This window comes from Heterodontus francisci, chromosome 2 (assembly GCF_036365525.1).
Source record: "Heterodontus francisci isolate sHetFra1 chromosome 2, sHetFra1.hap1, whole genome shotgun sequence".
NCBI lineage: Eukaryota > Metazoa > Chordata > Chondrichthyes > Heterodontiformes > Heterodontidae > Heterodontus > Heterodontus francisci.
Window position 1 is genome coordinate 92396377 of NC_090372.1, and position 21747 is coordinate 92418123.

General features: G+C 40.7%; 1 protein-coding gene across 4 annotated transcripts in view; it reads left to right on the forward strand.

Annotated features, from left to right (window-relative positions):
* Window positions 1-21747, forward strand: part of LOC137345341 (alpha-1,6-mannosylglycoprotein 6-beta-N-acetylglucosaminyltransferase A-like) — a 172819-nt gene that overhangs the window by 134717 nt on the left and 16355 nt on the right. Inside the window, exon 16 of one of the 4 annotated variants that reach the window (XM_068008843.1) lies at window positions 18281-20354. The exons of 2 other annotated variants lie outside the window; for them this stretch is intronic. In XM_068008843.1, coding sequence (XP_067864944.1) covers window positions 18281-18313 — 33 coding nt within the window. In that variant the 3' untranslated portion in view covers window positions 18314-20354. Of the gene's footprint in view, window positions 1-1064; window positions 15450-18280; window positions 20355-21747 lie in introns of those variants that run through there. One more of the 4 variants, XM_068008837.1, reaches the window with a different exon arrangement.

Below are 21747 nucleotides of genomic sequence, written 5' to 3' on the forward strand. Positions count from 1 at the left end.
AGCGGAATTTTAAAAAAAACAGATGAAATGTCACAACATAAATGTTAGCCATTTAAAAGAACAGTATCAGCCATTGTATTTAGAAGAGATAAATAAGAAACTAATCATCCAATCAAAGTAGCTGTACCAGGTATGGATATAAGGCTAATATTTGATCACAATCGGAAGGATGAGCAGTTGATGTCACAGAATTAAGGCCAGCACGCCAATGAATCATGTTGCCATCCAAAAGGAGACAAACAGCATAAAGTGATGAAAAATAGCATTACTTTCAGCATATAGTACTGTATAAGGTGATTACTTTCTGAGCATGTTTTCAAAAAAAGTTTGAGAAAGCAAGAAACATGTAATGCATTTAAAATATATGTTTTTGGAAGCAAAACCTTCCAGCTATTTTGGCAACCCTAACATCGATATAATCAGTGTAAATCTACATTGCTGCAAACACTCAACGAGATATTGAATAACATAGGTAATAATGTATCGGGGGGGGGGTGGGGGAGCGGGGGGATGGTGGGGTTCATATGACAAATTGAGAGCTTGAGTTACTGCTTTGAAACACACACTTACCTGTATTATGTTATGAACAGACTTAGTTCTTACTGCTGAACTAAGTCTATAGCAGAGATAGTACTTTTGTTCCACATCAAAAGAACAGTAGGTATCAGTGAGAAAAACAATGTGATTCATTGTGCAGTGATGTTGAGTTTTACTTGACTGTATGTTGTTACATGATCCCAGGAAACAGGAAGATTTGTGTATACTTTGACATAACATCATGAGGTAACAGGAAATGTAGTCCAGCATTTTCTTAATATTCTGCAGACAAGCAAGGAGAAACATAGGAATAGGAGTCGACTATTTAGCCCCTCAAGCCTGTTCCGCCATTCAATGAGATAATGGCTGATCTGCAACCTAACTTCATATACCTGCCTTTGTCCCATTTCCCTTGATTCTTTTGGCTAACAAAAATATATCCGTCTCAATTTTAAAATTAATACTTGAGATTTTATATGTGTAATAGCCAGCATGAGATTTGTGCAAATGATTTACTCTTTTTGTAGATATGGAATATACTGCAAATCCTTAAAAAGGGAAAGTGATCTGTATCTGCCAGCATTTAACCCTGAAAACCAAGTGTGCCTGCTTCAATCAGATTACTTGCTCTTCAGCTGTGCAGGATCACATGAACATTACAGTCGAATCTGTCCATGTCGAGATTATGTCAAAGGTCAGGTTGCTGTCTGCCAGGATTGTTTGGAAAGAGAAGTGCACAGCTAACCTCTCTTGTTTACTGAAACAAAAGAATCTGCTAACTTCAAATAATTCAACAAGGATGAATCCAATATTGTTGCTGCAGCAGCGAAAAGATGCCAATGGTAACAAAAGATGGATCAGAAACTACACTCCTGAAGACCTTTTTTCAACAATGCTGTATCATAGGTAACTTAGAAACTGCTAAACAAAGCTTGTCTTCCACTGCCATTAAGAATTTAAAAAATATCATCAGCCATTACACTCCTTCCATTTAATGTTGAAAGCTACATTTTTATTCAGAGCTTTGCAAGTTCTCAAGCAACTTAAGGTGGCTTCTTTACATGATTGATAGCAAAGCTTTAAATTTTACAGTTCCTCTTTCTGAATGCATGATGTCTGAGCATCATGGCACTGGGCATGAATCATAACATCACCACATCTAAAGGTCTCAAACCATTTTGAAATTGCAAGTTGAAATCTGGTTTTGGAGGAGCTACTTAATTCCCTGAAGCTGAAACAAACACCGAGTTGGTTTGCTGGAGTGTAAATGTGTCACGAGTGCAATGAGGTCCTTCTGCTTCCTGTATGAGGTTCCAGAAGTAGATCTCTGTCAACAATGTATTTATAAGCTGGTTTATTGAAGACTGGGAACTTTTTTGCTCATTTATCAATATGGGGGTTGAGATTCCAATTATTCATTTAAAAAAAACGGTTGAATATTAAACAAAAGTAACCTAGAATACAAGCTACTGAACCCATATGAGGAAGCCATTATCATACTGGTTGGGAGAGAGATTGGAAGTCATGGGCTCAATTGAACTTGAAGGACAAAACAGAACTCTTGGTTTCCCCCGTATTATTATTCAAATATTTTGTCTCTTATAATAAGTGTTGTGGGACGACTCAATCACCATTCAAGGAGATTCAGATACAGGTTTTGATCATTTATTCAAGCATATGCAAGGAGACACCACCTCGGGCAGTCCAAGATAGTGCTCTGATTTTATACATAAAGATACAAACTTATATACTGTTCTTGTCACACAATATGGTCAAACAATGGATGATTGATCATGTACTCTAATGAATTCACTGTTCCAGTCTTATCAGTGCTCACACCAGATGTCTCTAGCCTGGGCCTATTATCACTTTGTTTCACATTAGTTAAACATTCCTTAGTTTGCTGATTGTGTGGCCTGGATTGATCCCATTTATCAACCTTCACTCCCTAATTCTGCCTTTGCCCTAACAGCTTGTCTGTTTCTTTTCTCATCCTGACTTAATTATATTCTGCTGAGTTACCTTTCTAATACATTGCTTAATTCTGCTTAACCCCTTCAATAAATTACATAAATATGGCCAAGTGCATAACTCTGCAGTTTCCGCATAGAATACCATCTGTGTTCTTCACAGAGAAAGGAAAACCCAGTTGGCCTGCAGACAAAATTGAAGAGTCATAGAGTCAGTCATTACAGCACAGAAGGAGGCCTTTACGCCCATTGAGTCTATGCAGCTCTCTCCAGAGCAATCCAGTCAGTCCCATTCCCCTGCTGTATCTCCATAGCCCTGCAAGTTTATTTGCCTCAAGTGCCTATCCAATTTCCTTTTAAAATCGTTCATCGTCTCCGCTTCCACCACCCTCATATGTAGCAAGTTCCAGGTCATTACCATTTGCTGCGTAAAAAGTTCTTTCTCACAGTTCCTTGCATCCCTTGCTCAAAACTTAAAACCTGTATCCTCTTATCCTTGTTCAGTCAGTTAATGGGAACAGCTTTTCTTTGTGCACCTGTCATAATCTTGTACACTTCTATCAAATTCCCTTCAATCTCCTTTGCTCCAAGGAGAAGCACCCCATCTCTTCTAACCTAACTTTGTAGCTAAAATCCCTCATCCCTAGAACCATTCTGGTAAATCTCCTCTGCACCCACTCAAGGACCTTCACATCCTTCCTAAAGTGTGGTGATCAGAACTGTGAACTAGTTGTGGCCTAAGCAGAGCTTTATAAAGTTCAGCATAACTTGCCTGCTTTTGTACTCAATACCTCTGTATATGAAGCCTCAAGATCCTATATGCTTTGTTAATTACTTTCTCAATATGTCCTACCACCTTCAAAGATCTATGCACATGAACCCCAGGTCCCTCTTTCCCTGTACACTCTTTAGAACTGTGCCATTTAGTCTATATTGCCTCTCCCTATCCCTTCTGTCAAAATGCATCACAGCACATTTCTGTGTATTAAATTCCATCTGCCACTTATCTGCCCATTCTGTTAGTCTATCTGTGTCCTGTTACAGTCAATCTGTATCATCCTCATTGTTTGCCACACCTCCAAGTTTGCTATCATTGGCAAAATTTGAAATGTTACTCTGTATTCCAATATCCAAGTCATTTATATATATCAAAAAAATGCTGTGGACCTGGCACTGAACCTTGGGGAACATCGCTGTCTACCATCCTTCAGTCTGAAAAACAACCATTTACCATAACTTGCTGTTTTCTGTCCTTAAGCCAAATTTTTATAGAAACTGACACAGACCTTTCCATTACTTCACCAAAAAATTTGATTAGTCAAGCATGATCTGCCTTTTACAAATTTGTGTCAGCTATCCTTAATTAGCTCAACGAGTGCCAGTTGATTTTTTCCTAGATTATTGTTTCTAAAACCTTACCCATCACTGATATTAAACTTACCAGCCTATAGTTACTAGGAATGCCCTTACACTCTTTCTTGAATAAGGGTGTCACATTTGCCAACTCCCAATCCTCCCCTGTAACTAGGGAAGATTATGGCAAGCCCTTCCGTTATCTCTGCTCCCACTTCCTTTAGCAACCTGGGATGCAAGCCATCCAGCCCAGGTGACTTATCCACTATAAGTATAGCCAGCCTTTCCAGTACATCCTGCCTGTCAATTTTCACCCCATCCATTACCAATACCATCTGCGCTTCTACCGATATTTAGTGAACACCGATACTAAGTACTCGTTAAGTATTCTAGACTTGTTCTGCGCCTCTAAACATATATCGCCTTCTTTGTCCCTAATAGGACCGCCCTGCCTCTTACCACCCGCTTAAAGTAGCATTACAGCACCAAATGTCACACCTAAATCGGTCACTGGCACATTTGCACATACATGGGACAATATTAGTGAAGTTGAGGGTGAAGCATAGAATGCTAGTAGAGGGAACAGTACTAGTGGTCAAAAACGTCTGATCATGCAGGCGAATAGTCCAGTATGCATAGTGCCCTGACCAAATTTGATTGAGGGGCAGACCTTACGGGACCTGCTTTCACAAGGAATCTGTGTAATAGCAGGGATGAACTGAGGAGTTGTTTAGCTTCTTGCATATGATAGTGGAAGTTGGTCTGATAGTGTGGAGAAGTCCAACAACCTAATGTTTGCTGCTATTTCCCATACAAGATGTTATGGATGAAACATTGTTGGCATTTTGTCAGCTTTGCTCAATTGACATCGTCCTCATCTTTGAATCAGAATGTTGTGTGTTCAAGTTCCACTCCAGAACTAAGCAGATAAACTAGGCTGATACTTCAGTGCAGTATTGGGGAGGTACTGCATTGTCAGAGGTTCTATATTTTAGGCTCTGTCTGGTGAATCAGGAAAAACCTAAAGGCCCCTGGTGCTTTTTGAAGGATTCAACCACCACCACCAAAAATACATCAACTGGTCTATATTATACCTTTCACTGTTTCAAAGTAATTCATTGTAATTCATTCATTTGGGCGGCACAGTGGCGCATTGGTTAGCACCGCAGCCTCACAGCTCCAGCGACCTGGGTTCAGTTCTGGGTACTGCCTGTGTGGAGTTTGCAAGTTCTCCCTGTGACCGCGTGGGTTTCCGCCGGGTGCTCCGGTTTCCTCCCACTGCCAAAGACTTGCAGGTTGATAGGTAAATTGGCCATTGTAAATTGCCCCTAGTGTAGGTAGGTGGTAGGAGAATGGTGGGGATGTGGTAGGGAATATGGGATTAATGTAGGATTAGTATAAATGGGTGGTTGTTGGTCGGCACAGACTCGGTGGGCTGAAGGGCCTGTTTCAGTGCTGTATCTCTCTATGATTCTATGTAATAGACGGATGTCATAAGGTAATTTTTAATGGAAATCTTTCATTTCACTGTCTGCCAGTAAACATATAGCAACAGCAGTGACGCCTGAAGTAAGCACCTAAGTTATGGGGGCCATTGACACGGTAGGAACATTAGTATCAAGTTGTCCCGTTTTGGGGTGTAAACTCCACGTTGAAGGTAAAGCTAGCTTCAATTCACTCAGAAAACATTTTACAGGCACCATGAAGGAGGAATGTCAAGAGCTCATAGCTTAATTGGTCATGGACAGCAGATATCCTCCAGCAATAGTACATGTGCAAGGGCACAACATTAACCAGCTGCCATTGGTGATGTCATGTATCTCTGTGCAAATGACGACAGATGCTGTCTTGGGAATCAATAAGCCATCTCAAACCCAATAAAGTTATATCCCCAGTACTGATGCAGGCCCATCTTGCTTTCATTGTAGAAATATGTAGCAAGTCTTCTAAATCTTCTACAGTTATACAGCTGGCTACATAACATAGATCAGTGCTACTCATTCAACTATGGAAAGACATTGTGATACAGCACATACATACAAGCAGAGAAGTTCACAAAAGAGCAAGAGGAAATGCACAGCAAGACATGTTAAACAAAAATGGCACCATCACTAAACAATTTAATGAAATTCATTCACTTTCATTATATATTAGAATCATTATCATAGAATGATACAGCAGATGAGATGTGTGAAAGGGCTAAACAGTTAGTCTCACACCCATGCCCTTTTCCTGTTGCCCTGCAAATTGTTTCCCTTTCAAGTATTTGTCCTATTCCCCTTTGAACATTATTACTTAATTTTCTCCCATCAACCTTGCAGGCAATGCATTCCAGATCCTCACAACCTACTGTCTAAAAAAAATGTTCTCTTCATCTCACCTCCAATTTTTTTGCCAAATACTTTAAATCAGTGTCCTTAAATTGTAGTCTGTTCTTTTATTGTGCAAAAACGAAAGTGGTCATTATGGAAAAAGTAAATATACAGACAGACTGCTGAGATGTTCCCTGTGGTATCTGGAATGGCTCTGTCATCTTAAAGTTGAGGGTGATGGCGATCTTTCACTGTCACTCGTAATTCACTGCAGAAGGCTGATTGCTCTTGTGGATCTTCATTGACCTGGTAGTACAACTTGTGCACTGTCCCTCTACCATGCCGAGGTGGTTGACTCTAGCTGCTATTACATTGGTTTAGCACTATAGTAGCACCATTGGCTTCCATAAACAAGTCTTCCTAGTCACTAGCCTTAGTGGATGTGGCAAGTTTATAAGACCTATACACTATGGTCTTGTTGACCTTGATGATTCTGGGCGCTATACTTTAATTTGACAACAGCTGAGTGAGATCTGCATGTCAGGAGCTAAACTAATGTAAAAGGAGCTTAGATTGTGGTAGATGCTAGGGCAGTACACACAAAGAGTTATGCACTTTATCCTCTTTGCACTATGGGTCACTCTCTACCCCTACACCATCTGTTTCACTGTGATGCATTTGTCAATAGATACTACAACCATGTTACAAAATAATTCCTCTGTAATGTTCACCTGTTTGGGATAAAATTCCTTCCATAGTTTATTCTCCCTTCTGAAGTATTTTTAAGAAATATAATGGTTTTGAAATGTCGTATTTCATCCCATTTGGTGCGATCAGTTAATTAATAAATCCCTGTATTTTATTCCTGTGGTGATTCAATGGTGCTATTAAGACATTTACACATTACCTTCAAACTAACTAGAATTGAATTTTTACATTTGTGCACGTAATACCCATACTACATGCGCAATATAATGCTGTTCATTTTAGTTGTATAATGACATTTTTGGGAAATACAATCTGAATTAACCATAGCACCGTTATATACTTTGCTTATTTTGAATCATCAACTATTGTTGTGCTTCAAAATATTGTCCTTCCTTTATATAATTAAATTACAATCTGAGAGTTCAGAACTCGATTTTAATTTACTGCCGAACAATTCTACACGAGCTTCTCATGATTCCACAATTCTACACAAGTTTATCGTGTTTAGCCTTTAACAAATTCTCAACAAACATTTTATGGCTACACTTCATTAATATGTTTTAAAATGAGGGGAGGAGTCAAAGTGACAACAAAACCACAGGAGGGTCCATTACTGCCTTCTGGTGATGTTGCACCACAGGTTATACTGTTAATATATAGAACGCAGAGGAAAACCACTCCTTAGTTGATTCAATATGCAGCACTGTTGGTTTTGCTGTTTGTGTCGATAATTGAAAATGTTATGTTTTTAAAATGTTGCATGTTTTCTGTATTTATCTTAAGTTGGGTATTTGGAATTATTTCTCACTGTTATTCTGCTGAATCTACTGTAGATTTGTTTACAGATTTTTTTTTAATGTTCTTGCATTGTCCTGCTGTGACTGCTGGCCAGTTAATTAGAATGTTACATTTTACTCAGGGTCTTCTAATAGCTTAGTGAGTTGATTCAGTGAGTAGCTGAGCCTTGTAAACCAGGAAGGTTGCAAGTTTGATCCCCTGATTTGTATTATTAGGTAATCTCAGATGGTATAGATTCTATAATTGGGCTCAATGTCTTTGGATTAAGAAGTGGAAAATAGGTTAAGATTCCCACTTTTAATTATATGTTAGAGAACCCACTACCTGTGTGGACATTAGATGATTAGGCTCTGCTGTCCAACATAATTGTTAAGGCTCCCATTTGAGTAACGAATACTAGTATGAGGTAACAGAGAACACCTGGCACCCAACTAAGTATCTCATTAACAATTCAATGTCTTTAGGAAAAAAGGCTAAAAGAATTAAAATATTACATTACTACTTACCAAGAGAGCACACTGCAAGTAAAAGTTATGATGCAAAATCAGATCACCTGGATGTACATAGCTGTTTATATAAGCATAAGTGGCACAATTTAGTTCCCTTCTAACCAATAAAACATTATATTGACCCAAAATTTGTGGGACTTTTGGTGGCAAACTGTCAGCATTTGCCCTCATTACCCCTCTGAATCTGACTGCAACTTCAGAATTTAGCGAAAGGGCAGTTTAATGCAGAAATCCTGAACTTGCGGTCTGTCATTCACTGCTGTTGCACTATGGACACTCACCCGCACCCCTAAGCCAACAATCAGTGAAATCAATTGATTTGGCAGTATCTTCCCCTTGTCTGCTGTCATTGCACTGTTAGAAATCCCATAAAAGTTAAGCCTTGTTCAATGAGGGGTAATGGGTTTTTAAAATGTGGTCTGATTAATAACTACTGCTGAACAACTAATCTGGCCCTGAAAAAATAATTTTACATTTGTGGAAAGTTGTTAAATGTCTCCATTATGATTAATTACTAGATTTTTTGAATAATTAAAAAAATCAGCTTCTATAACCCTATGTGAATATTCCAATCTTTATTAGTGCTTTTCATTTCCTGGTTAGCTATCTGTGAGAATTCTTTAATGGGATTGGCTGCCTGGACAGCTTGGTGACATCACTGCAGCTCCACACTGGGAATCCTCATTAAACAATGCTAAAATAAATTGCATGTCGAGAAAGTTAAAAGTCTTGCCACAGAGATCACGACTGTGAGGCTTTCTTCGAGGTTAGCGGCAAGCGCCCTTGCTTTGCCGCTGATTGTAACATTCAGACCATTGTGATGGCACTGTGCATGAAAATACTAGATATTCCTGTTGTATTGATGATTGTTATTAATCGTCTTGAAAAGTCAGATTATATACGTTGGATTTTGTGGTAGTAAAGATGGCAAAACTGTCGGGGTTTAACATCAGTACTCCTCTGAAACTGACAGCAGTTGCTAGTGTCCACATATGTGTAATTCAACACGAAAGTTGTTGTCAGTGATTCTATGCTTCCCCACAGGATGCACTGTTGAAGTCCCCTAGACTGCAATCAAATGGAAATCACTGAACTCATGAGAACTTGCCCTTTTACAATATTAGTCTCGCTGTAAAAACCCTTGAAAATTTACACCTTGGTGAATGAGGTGTAACTGGGTTTTTAACAGTATACTGAATTCACAGTTACTGTTGAACAGCCTCACTGGCCCTGTAAAACTAATATATTTGTGGAATGTCAAATGTTACCGGAAACAATAAAGGCATGCACTGCCTAGTCAACCCTGATAACATCCCAGCTGTAATACTGAAGACTTGTGCTCCAGAACTAGCCGTTCCCTTAGCCAAGCTGTTCCAGCATAGCTACAACACAGGCATGTACCTGACAATATGGAAAATAGCCCAGACATGTCCTGGCCACAAAAAGCAGTCAAATCCAATCCACCCATTCCCACCCCATCAGTTTATTCTCAATCATCAGCAAAGTGATGGAAGGTGGCATCAGTAGTGCTACTTACTCAGCACAAACCTGCTCAACATGCTCATTTTGGGTTCCACTAGGGCCACTTAGCTCCAGACCTCATTACAGTCTTGGTCCAATGGTGGAATACTGACCACTTGCCTGGATGAATGCAGCTCCAACAACATTCAAGAAGCTTAACACCATCCAGGACAAGCAGCCCGCTTGATCACCACCCCAACCACCACCTTAAACATTCACTCCCTCCAGCACCGGCGCACAATGGCAGCAGTGTGTACCATTTACAAGGTGCACTGCAGTAACTCACCAAGCTTCCTTCAAAAGCACCTTCCAAACCCGCAACCTCCACCACCAAGAAGGACAAGGGAAACTGACACATGAGAAGACCACATCTGGACGTTCTCCTCCAGGCCACACAGCATCCTGAATTATAGAATCATGAAATGGTTACAGCACAGGAGGCCATTCAGCCCGTCATGTCTGTGCTGACTCACTGGAGAGCAAATCACCTAGTCGCACCCTCTTGCCTTTTCCCTGTTTAGTTATAAGAACATAAGAACTAGGAGCAGGATTAGGCAGTTCAACCCCTCGAGCCTTTTCCGCCATTCAATACGATCATGGCTGATCTCATCATGGCCTCAACTCTACTTTCCGGCCCATTCTCCATAACCCTTCAACCCATTTCTAATTAAAAATCTGTCAAGCTCCTCCTTAAATTTACCCAATGTCCCGGCATCCACTGCACTCTGGGATAGTGAATTCCACAGATTCACGACCTTTTGAGAGAAGTAATTTCTCCTCATCTCTGTTTTAAATCTGCTACCCCTCATCCTAAAACTATGACCTCTCGTTCTCGATTGACCCACCAGAGGAAACATCCTCTCTATGTCTACTTTGTCAATCCCCTTAATTATCTTATATACCTCAATTAGATCGCCTCTCATTCTTCTAAACTCTAGACAGTAAAGGCCTAAACTGCTCAATCCCTCTTCCTAAGACAAGGTAGATGGGATTCTGGATCTAACTTGGAAAGCTGTAGGAATCTGGAGCCTAAGATTGAAATAGTGAGAAAATGGGGGTGAGCAGGGTGGAGCCTGGGAATACAGCTGTGGTTGCTTTTCTTCCAGTGGCTCACTTCTCCCTACTTCTATAACTTCTGTTCTTCCAACTCTGATCTACTGTGAGTTTTTCCTCCCTCCACTCTACAATCAGTGATAGGACCATCAGCCAGCTTTCCCACAATCTTGGAACTCTCCGCCCACCATCATGCATCCTCCATCTTAAAAAGCCTTCTTACAACCTGCTTCTTCAACTGTGTCTTCAGTCACCCCCCCCCCCTTACTTTCCCTCCTACTTGGGTCCAACTACAAACTGTGAAGAACCTTGGGACATTTTGCTGTATTAAGACCATTATACCCCTCACCACCACACCCCCTGCCGCACAAAATATATGATATAGTTGGAACTGTATTGCTGTTCCTTCATTGATGCTGGGTCAAAAACCTAGAACTCCCTTCCAAACAGCACTATGGGTGTACCTACACCAGATGGGGATTTCAGTGGTTCAAGAAGGCGGCTCACCATCACCTTCTCAAGGGCAATTAGGGATAGGCAACAAATGCTGGCCTTGCCAGTGATGCTTACATCCCATGAAAGAATTTTAAAAAAGACAACAGAGCTGAATTGCAGAAGTGAGTTGAGAGTGATTGCCCGAGACAATACTGGGCATCAAGGCAGCATATGACCTAGTGTGGCATCAGTGGCCTTCCCTCCAACATGAGGTCAGAATTGGGGATGTTTGCTGATTGGTGCAAAAGGTGAAGTCACACGGGATCAGAGGTGAGCTGGCAAGATGGATACAGAACTGGCTCGGTCACAGAAGACAGAGGGTAACAGTGGATGGGTGTTTTTCTGAATGGAGGGTGTGACTAGTGGTGTTCCGCAGGGATCAGTGCTGGGACCTTTGCTGTTTGTAGTATATATAAATGATTTGGAGGAAAATGTAGCTGGTCTGATTAGTAAGTTTGCGGACGACACAAAGGTTGGTGGAGTTGCAGATAGTGACAAGGATTGTCAAAGGATACAGCAGGATATAGATCGGTTGGAGACTTGGGCAGAGAAATGGCAGATGGAGTTTAATCCGGTCAAATGTGAGGTAATGCATTTTGGAAGGTCTAATGCAGGTGGGAGGTATACAGTAAATGGCAGAACCCTTAGGAGTATTGACAGGCAGAGAGATCTGGGCGTACAGGTCACTGAAAGTGGCAACTCAGGTGGATAAGGTAGTCAAGAAGGCATTTGGCATGCTTGCCTTCATCGGTCGGAGCATAGAGTATAAAAATTGGCAAGTTGCAGCTGTACAGAACCTTAGTTAGGCCACACTTAGAATATTGCGTGCAATTCTGGTCGCCACACTACCAGAAGGATGTGGAGGCTTTGGAGAGGGTACAGAGGAGGTTTACCAGGATGTTGCCTGGTCTGGAGGGCATTAGCTATGAGGAGAGGTTGGATAAACTCGGATTGTTTTCACTGGAACGACGGAGGTGGAGGGGCGACATGATAGAGGTTTACAAAGTTATGAGCGGCATGGACAGAGTGGATAGTCAGAAGCTTTTTCCCAGGGTGGAAGAGTCAGTTACTAGAGGACATAGGTTTAAGGTGCGAGGGGCAAAGTTTAGAGGGGATGTGCGAGGCAAGTTTTTTACACAGAGGGTGGTGAGTGCCTGGAACTTGCTGCCAGGGGAGGTGGTGGAAGAAGGTACGATAGCGACGTTTAAGAGACATCTTGACAAATACATGAATAGGATGGGAATAGAGGGATATGGGCCCCGGAAGTGCAGAAGGTGTTAGTTTAGGCAGGCATCAAGATTGGCGCAGGCTTGGAGGGCCGAATGGCCTGTTCCTGTGCTGTACTGTTCTTTGTTCTTTGATTGCACAGTGTTCAGAAACATTCGCAACTCCTCAGATACTGAAGCAGTCCATGCCCGCATACAGCAAGACCTGGAAAATATTCAGGCTTGGGCTGATAAGTGGCAAGTGACATTTGTGCCACACTAGTGCCAGGCAATGATCATCTCCAACAAGAGAGACTCTCACCATCTCCCCTTGACATTCACGGCATTACCATTGTTGAATCCCCCACTATCAACGTCCTGGGAGTTGCCATCGACCAGAAACTTAACTGGACCAGTCATATAAGTACTGGTATAAGTATAAATGGCTACCCGGGCCACTCAGCTCCAGACCTCATTACAGCCTGGGTCCAATGATGGAATACTCACCACTTGCCTTGATGAGTGCAGCACCAACAACACTCAAGAAGCTCAACACCATCCAGGACAAAGCAGCTCACTTGAATGGCACCTTATCCACCACCTTCAACATTCACTCCCTCCACCACTGATGCACCCACAGTGACAGCAGTGTGTACCATCTACAAGATGCGCTGCAGCAACTCACCAGGGCTCCTACTACAGCACCTTCCAAACCCGCGACCTCTACCACCGAGATGGACAAGGGCAGCAGCTGTATGGGAATACCACCACTTCCAAGTTCCCGTCCAGGTCATTCACCATCCTGACTTGGAACTGTATCGCCCTTCCTTCACTCTTGCTGGGTCAAAATCCTGGAACTTCCTCTGTAACAGCACTGTGGGTATATCTACCCCACATGGACTGCAGAGTTTCAAAAAGGCAGCTCATCACCACCTTCTCAAGGGCAATTAGGGATGGGTTATAAATGCTGACCTTGCCAGCGACGCTTGCATCCCAAGAATGAATAAAAACAAATTCTCCATAATTAAAAAAAATCAAAGTTTTAATATATTTTTTAAAAGTTAGTTTGATTTTTCAGCTTCAGACTTAATCCCATGTGTATATCCAGGTCATTTATTTCAATCTCTGTAAAATTTTTAATTAAAGGACAATCATTCAGTGCATTTTACTTCCTGGTTTGCTGGCCCCGAGAATACTACAATGTAATTGGCCACTTACCCTGTTGGATGACATCAGTGTTATTGGACATCAGGAGATCCCAGACTCAGACTGGAGTTGGGAAAGGGGAACGCTGGACAGTGAGTTTGACTGCCCACGATGAAATCCAGATCATTATCTACAATGGGTTAGAGTTTCATCTTCACCATCTAGGTGATAATCTGGCAGGGCAATTTACTCTCTTATAGAATCTACCTGATTTTTATTCTATTGATTACTACAAAGGTGGTGAAGAAAACATCTACTCCTGATATCTTTTTAAGGAAAAATTATACCTGTAAGATATAAATATTCTACTACAATTGCTCCAACTCAGTTAAATAGCTATGTACATCCATTCCAGCCTGACTGGCACTTCTTAAAAAAAAAGTAGTGCCTTCCTACCAACAAAATAAGTCTAATTACTGAAACAACTTGCAGGTCCTTATTATCAAACATTATTAAAATTACAGTCGTAATTTACTGCAACACCTCTCTCTCTCTCTTTATATATATATATATATATATATATATATTTTTTTTTTTTTTTTAATGAATGTTTAGTTATTTTCTGGTTATGGCAATCTGTACTTAAATAGGAAACAAGGTTGCCTGAATAAGGAGTACAAGATTGCAATTGAAGAAACTTATTCCTGTGCAAACTTACCCCTTTAACCCATGATTTTAATCACCTGACAATAATTAATCAAAAAAAATGTGCAATCCAGTTAACCTTGTTTAATTAAATGCAGGATTGTCCTGCTGGGAGAATAAAACTTTATATTGCACTATCAGCACTCAAATACAAAAAATAATTAATGCCATAGAAAGGAATACTTTACCACTTGAGTTTAGTTTTCCATTTAATATTGCATTGCATTCTTTATCTTGCCAATTGAGTTGTTGCTGGGATACTGTTCCACAGGTGCAGAGCATCTTTTGTTAGCTTAGCCAAGTGCTCATTATTCACATGAGCCTTGACAGTGAGCATCGGTAGGCTATTTGATTAGAACAAACAACATAGCCAAGCCTCACCGATGTCCATTGACACGTAAAACCTTCCTGGTCTGTATGATTCAGCTACACATTGAGCTGTTGGGCTAGCTCATTACAGAATGTTTGTAATTATATGTTTAACTGTAAATCATTTTTTAAAAACTGAAGCATTACACTGGACGAGGTGCAACCAAACGTTCAACAATTCTAGTTACAAAATATGTTTAGATAGAAATCAATAGCCGAGAATATACAAACATATGAATAACATGTTTGCAATTTAAATATTTGAGGGTTTGTCTGACTTCTCAGGGTACTTAAAAATAATGTGCATTAATAAAAACTGTATTATAGCAAGACTATTTAGGAGGATAGCACAGATAAGCACAGAATTAAAGGTAAAATTAGACATGTTCGACTAATTCATGTGTGTATTTACGCTACAACTTTAGCATTGATGTAAAGCTGTAGTCTCACTGCCTCAGTTTCAGTCCACATGGATGTAACTCCTATGCAATGTCAAACCAAATTTAAAAGTGACTTAGCCTCCTAAATACTTTACTGTTATGACCAGGTGAGAAAGGCATCTAGGGGACTTTTACTGTCTTCACCTGGTCTTATTGTAACAGGGTTTAATTCTAAACATACTGTGTTTCCAGCACCTACTTTGTGAATCCTTGTTCACAGATTTCCAATTATAAGGCAAAGAAATGAGCACAAACATGCCTTCTTAGGTTTAAAGAAGAAAAGTGAAATTTGTTAAACCTTAAACTTAAACTCTAATTCGGTTAACACCTACGGATACACGCCGCGCCCCATGTTAGCATGCATATGCCTTACGCACATGCAAATAGAGACAGAAAAGAGCAGGAGAAAAATAAAATGAAGAGGTCCGAGGCAATATCAGAAGAGGGTTTCTTGTTACTGTTTCTGTGTTTCCAGCTCACCGTAGAGTCTTTGATTGTAGACAGCTCTTACTTTTCGTTGGGGCCCAGTATTCTTCGTAAATCGTTTTTTACATAGGAGACTTTTCTCTCTTTGAGTTTTCATGTCTTCAGTGGTTCTTCAGTTCCGTGAGAAAGAGATGGGTGTAGACGGGAGAGAGGTCTTTTCAGTCCAGAAGCTAACAGCCTCTGATTTCAAATTCCTTGTTGGAAGTTCAAATTCAAAAAACTCCAATAGCCAGCCAGCCACATGACCAAACCAGTCCGACCATCTGTGTGTGTATTCGGCCGTCTTAGCAGTTAACCTGGAATGCTGGCCTTTCCACCTTCAACGTCTGGTAATCAAAAGTCCATTGTGGATTAAATTGGAGCAGGGAATAGCCCTTTTGTTCTTTGAAGTACTGTCTGTGGATATGCTAATGTCTCTCTCCGGCCAAAGTCTCCATTTTTTTTTAAAGCAAGTTCTTTCTTCAACAACTGTTTAAAATCAATGTTCATGTAGTGAAATTAATTTTCCTCATTCTTGGCAGGTGGGGGGCTTGCCTGACATTACCCAGATTTGGTTTAAATATTGAGAACATGGGAACACGCCCCCTCTCTCTCCCTAGGCATAGTGGCCCTGTAATGTCACCAAAACTGTTCCACTGCCATTACGCTACTGAAACTGACAGCAACTTCAGGAGTCCACACAAATACAGAATAACCTAAAAATCCAGAGGTTTCTGATGGAGATTCCTACCCTCCTCCAGTAGTAGGGGGTGTGCTGTTGAGTTCCCCCCTACCACTGCCCCTCTGCCTCCAGAGTGCAATCCTTAGCCATCAGTGAAATGACAAAAACTTCCATTCTTGTGCTGTTATTCTCACTATAAAGACCCTTGAAAAAGTTACATCTTATTGAATGAGATGTAACTGGGTTTATGTTTACTGCACACTATTAGCATCCTCATTGGCCTTGAAATGCTAATCTTATATTTGTGCAATATTAAATTTCTCATTAAAAATTCAACATAATTTATTTTTTAATGTCTGTTTATTTTGATATTTTAAATCCAATCATAAGCATATATTTCACTATTCGAAGATTTAAATTAAAAGTGAAGGATAAAGTGCTTTTAACTTCCTGGTTTGCTGTCTGTGAGAATACTTACATGTGGTTGGCTGCTAATGGTGTTGGGTTACATCACTGCTGCTGCACTCCTGAGGATTTCCTTGACCCAGCACCACATCGGGAAAGGAGAAGTCTGCACCACTGAGATCACTACAACGTTGTGGAAAGCTTTCTTCAAGATCAGCGGCATTGTTTCATCACTGACTGCAAAATCTAGCTCATGAATTTTATGCACTAGGAAAGGAACTCTGCACATGTCTGTAATGATGCATGAACAGAGCTACTTCCTGGTCAGAAGAATCAGAGTTTCACCCATACAGTGTAAACAAGTAGCTACAGTGTAAATGCAGCATAAGATAATTTTTAACTCAGATGGGCAATACCAAGAGAATACACTGAGTTAATTTTGACTTTATATAAAGATTTCATTGGCTTCAAAAAATAATTATTTATTGACTACAAATGACTGGTATAATGAATGGATCCAAGTTCCTGTTTAGATCTGGATTTTTATCCGATGCTGTTGTCATGCAGGCTCCCACTGGCCAAGCATAAGGCACATTAATTTCATCAAATGGACATTAAATTTCAAACTGTTGTTGAAGTGAAGTTTTAAAAAAATTGCCAGATCTTGGCTGGAAAGACATTTGCATATTAACAGACAGTATTTGGAAGGACAAAGCAGCCATTCCCTGACACATTCAACCCACAATAGACTTTTGATCACCAGACGTTGAAGATGGGGGAGCTCGCATTCCAGGTTGACTGCTAAGATGGCCGAATACACAAATGGACATGGTCAAACCAGCTAGTCTCATGACTAACCTGCTGAGCAACTTGAGTTTTTTGAATTTGTACAAACGGTTTGGGCAGAAAGCATAATGCTCCTGGACTCAGAAGATCTTGCCTGGCCGGCTCGCCACAGCCTGTCCTGTCTGCCTGCTCCCACCTCTTTCACACGAAACTCTAAGACACATGAACCCCAAGAGAGAAAATTCTCCTACAGTGAACAAGGTTTAAGAATACTGGGCCCCAACGAAAAGCAAGATATACAGTGAGCTCGAAGAACTGTAACACAAAAAACCTCCCCAGATATTGCCTCAAACTTTTCCACTTTATTTTTTCTGTTTTCTTTCTGTGTCTTTCTACATGTGCGTATCGCGTGTGCATGCTAGCGTGGGCACATCGTGTATCCGTAGGCGTTAACCGAATTAGAGTTTGTTTAAGTTTAATAAAAATTTCACCTTTCTTTAAACCTGAGAAAACCTGTTGTGCTGGTTTCTCTGCCTTATAATTGGAAAGTGGTGAACAAGGATTCACCAAGGGGGAGCTAAAAACAGTGTGTTTAAAAAATAAACTGCTACAGTAAGATCAGGTGAACGCTGAAAGGGAAGCCTAGACCTCTTTTTCACCGGGTCGTAACACTGTCCAGTTATCGAGTGAAATTGAAAGTGGTCATAGAGAAGTCTGTGGATGTATGTTGCTTGAAGACATTTAAAAACATGAGAAAATGTGTTTTTCAAAGTAAGCCATCAAAACATTAATCTTTGTAATTTTTTCAAATTAAATCACAGGAACTGCTGAAAATCTCAGCTAAAATAACTTGAATGGCATAATTTAGATAATATATATAATTTTATTACAGCTTGTGACTGCATTGTTAGTAGAATGTCATGCAGAAAAGAACTATAGGTCATGTTATCTGTGTCTAAACTATGAATAAAAAAGTTATATCTTCTAGTACTTTCATTATCTACAATTCCCTAGGCCATTAATTGATGTAGATAAAAACTTGAAGTTACTTGTAATTTGAGTTGGTACCTTTGTCTTGAAAATTATGTTTGGAAATGTACATGTCAGGGAATTTAGTAATGCCTATCAGATATGTACAGAATTAGTCATAAAATTAAACATTTTATATTAATCATTCACCAAATTTAGCTTCACGTAGTGTTTGAAAGCTTGAGTTGTTAGTTATCTTTCATATTAAAGATTATTACATTTGTTTTTCAGAGATATTTTACAATTTTTTAAATTGATTTTTAGATTTTTGCTATTTTCAGGAGTTTACATTGAAACTTTGTGTTTTGGATACATTTTGTTGGCTTAAGTTGCCTTTATGTTTAATCCTCGGAGGATTTTTTAATGTCAGTTTTCTGGCATTGGTTGTTATTAGTGCATTTTATATTGTATTACACTGCTGAGTATTTCTGGTGACAAAACAATTGTGCAGACATTTTCTAAAATTGTTATCTTGTAAACCTTTATTTTAAGCAGACCATTATTTGTGTTCTAGAAAGATGGTGCTGTATCATAACCACCAAAAATGATTATACTTGCAGTAGCCCTGACTCTTTTTTTCTGGTTTTGCCAGCACCAGTTGGTGGGGGATAGTGGGGTCAGTTTTTTCATGCCCTTTCTTTTTAGTTTATACGCATGGGGGCAAGTTTTCTGCTACTTCACCCAGAATCGACCAAACCAGCGCAAAAGGTTGGGGAATTTCAAGCGCAATTTACGTTCAGCGCAAACTGAGCTTCAGTGATCTTTTGCGCTGCTTTAAAAACGTTGCTGTGGAAACTGGCCCCGCTTCTAGATCAAATTAATCATCATGGTGAGTTTCTACTAACTGCACCCATTTGCAGGTCTTTGGAGAAGCTGTTAAAGTTGAGCTTTTTTTAGACGCAAGGGCACTAATAGGCATCTTTCAAAATCTTTTAAACTTTAAATATTTAATTGACTAAGAGACTATTGTACACCAGTGAAACTAGTAAATAGTTCTGTGATTGAACCATAAAATAAATTCTGAAAACTAGTGCAATTTGCACTCTGATTGCGCTCAAAGCAGAAACTACCCCATGGACTTAGCACTTGTTTTTGTTTATGCACTTTTGATCAATTTGGTTTAAGTTCTTCTCCTATAGTTGCCTCAGATTTATTATTTCCATGCCTTGAATGTTCTTGTCTCCTTTCTTTCAAAATAGCTGTCATGATCCGGCAACCTATCTGATCTCTTACTGTATGCTGTTCTGCTGTCAGACTTCCTCATTAGCTGGTGTTGCCTCTCTCATTGGTCTCTTTTCAGTACTTGCCTTTTGTTTAGCTGTAAAATACTCAGGGTTACTGGCTACCTGTATTCTATGATCCAGACTTTCACGGGGACCCCAAAGCAGCAGGATTTGAAACCACCATCTGTCATTTCTACATCAGCAAAAATTAGGATTTTTTTTTAGGATAAGTTCTCTCTCTCTCCACATCCTCTCTGTCTTTGAAATATTTCGTTTCTTCTGTTAATCACCCAGGTCACTGTTCCCTAGCACTGGCCAAATCAGGAAAATTATTTTAAAAATGCATATAAAAATGGTGTATCTGTCTGTAAAACTGTATTATGGAAATGAAAAGGAGGAAGGAGTGTAGGCCAGAGAAAAGGGATCAAGGTTCCTAATGTTTCACAATCTTAAAATTTTAAAAGGGATTTTTAAAAAAAAACAAATTCAAGATTCTGTAATGATTGGTCAATTTTTGCACACCCTAGAGGTCGGCAGTGCTGATTAGGTCTTTGGAAACTGCATATTGTTTGTTAAATGTTACCCTGACCTGTGGACTGTTGTCAAAATTTGAAAACCAATAAAAAGTAGATGATTAAAAATGTTTTCTGTGTGTGGGAGTATTATTTCTGAATCCTTGCTATTCACAGACAAATTTTACATATTCAATATATCAAAAGATCTTGGGTGGAATATTCCCAGGCCAGCAGAGATGGTGTTTGGGAGCAGGATAATTGCAGGAAATGACCAGTTTGGGATATCGATGTGATCCAGCCCCCTTCCAACTTTCCCAGGGGCAGGTTGGGAGTACAGTGGGGAATCCCCGTGGCTGAGGCAGGATGCCAATTATAGTACTTAAGAAGGCAATTAGGAGTGATTTTGTGCATGAATTCTCTCTTCCCCAACAGCGCAGGGGTTTCACTCTATGTCTGCAACTTGGTGGGTTGAGGAAGACGCATGCACAGCAGCAAGTAATTCATCAGTGAAATTAACAAGCTGTGAAGTCTTTGATCAGTTACACTGAAGAGCTGCAGGGATGGCCAGATGAGAGGCTGCTGTTCAAAGCACTCCTGCCAGAGCGTGCTATCACTGCTTGGCAGGTAATTACCAACTGCTTGGAAGGCACTTCACCTGTCCAGCACTTCACCCTTCAGTTGCATTTCCCTGCTGCCAGCCTTCAAAGCAGCAAAGGAGCAGCTGATGCAGCTCTGCAGTCCACCTCTGCTGATGGTCAAGGGCGTGGGGATCACCATCACCAACTACTCTGGCAGCAGCACCAGCTGCCTTCTCCTTAGCCACATGCCCCTCCACAGGGCAGAGGGGATGGCCACCAAGATCCAGCTGGAAGAAGACAAGACCTCAAACATGGTCTACAGGCAGAGGATCAACTTTCTCAACATGTCTGAGCACCAGTACCTGAGGAGGTCAGGCTCTGATAGCTGGTTGCTGCTGACATCTGCATCTTCATGCAACAAGTCCTCCTTTCCAATGGAGCAGGTGGTCTGTCATTGGCGGCCCACCCCTCACCTTCCTCTACCCTACAACTCTGCCTCTCACCAAGTTGCGTGCTCTCTTCTGCATGGAGAGAAAGCAGGAAGGTGTGAGTGCTCGTAATGGCTTGTGTGCATTGTGAGGCATGGGTGCAAGAGGGAATAGGCTGAAGATGAGTGTGAGTGTTGGCTAATCAGATGGGGATGTGAGATGCCTGCAGGGAGAGGAATGAGTGGAGCTGCAAGGTGTGTTGACCTGAGCTGTGCTGTACAGGAGAATGCGAGGCAAATCAAAGTGTGGGGCTTGGCACCTGAAAGTGTTGTGCCACTCACACATCATGCCTTCTGAGGTCCTGGATCCTCTTGGTGCACTGTCTCCAGGTTGGTGGGAACACACTTCAGCTGATAACTTCCTCAGCCACTTCCATCCATGCCTGCTTGGTTAGAGAGTTTGTCGGCCTCCTCCTGTCCTTGGGAGAGCTCTCCTCACTGCAGTCCCGTAGCTCC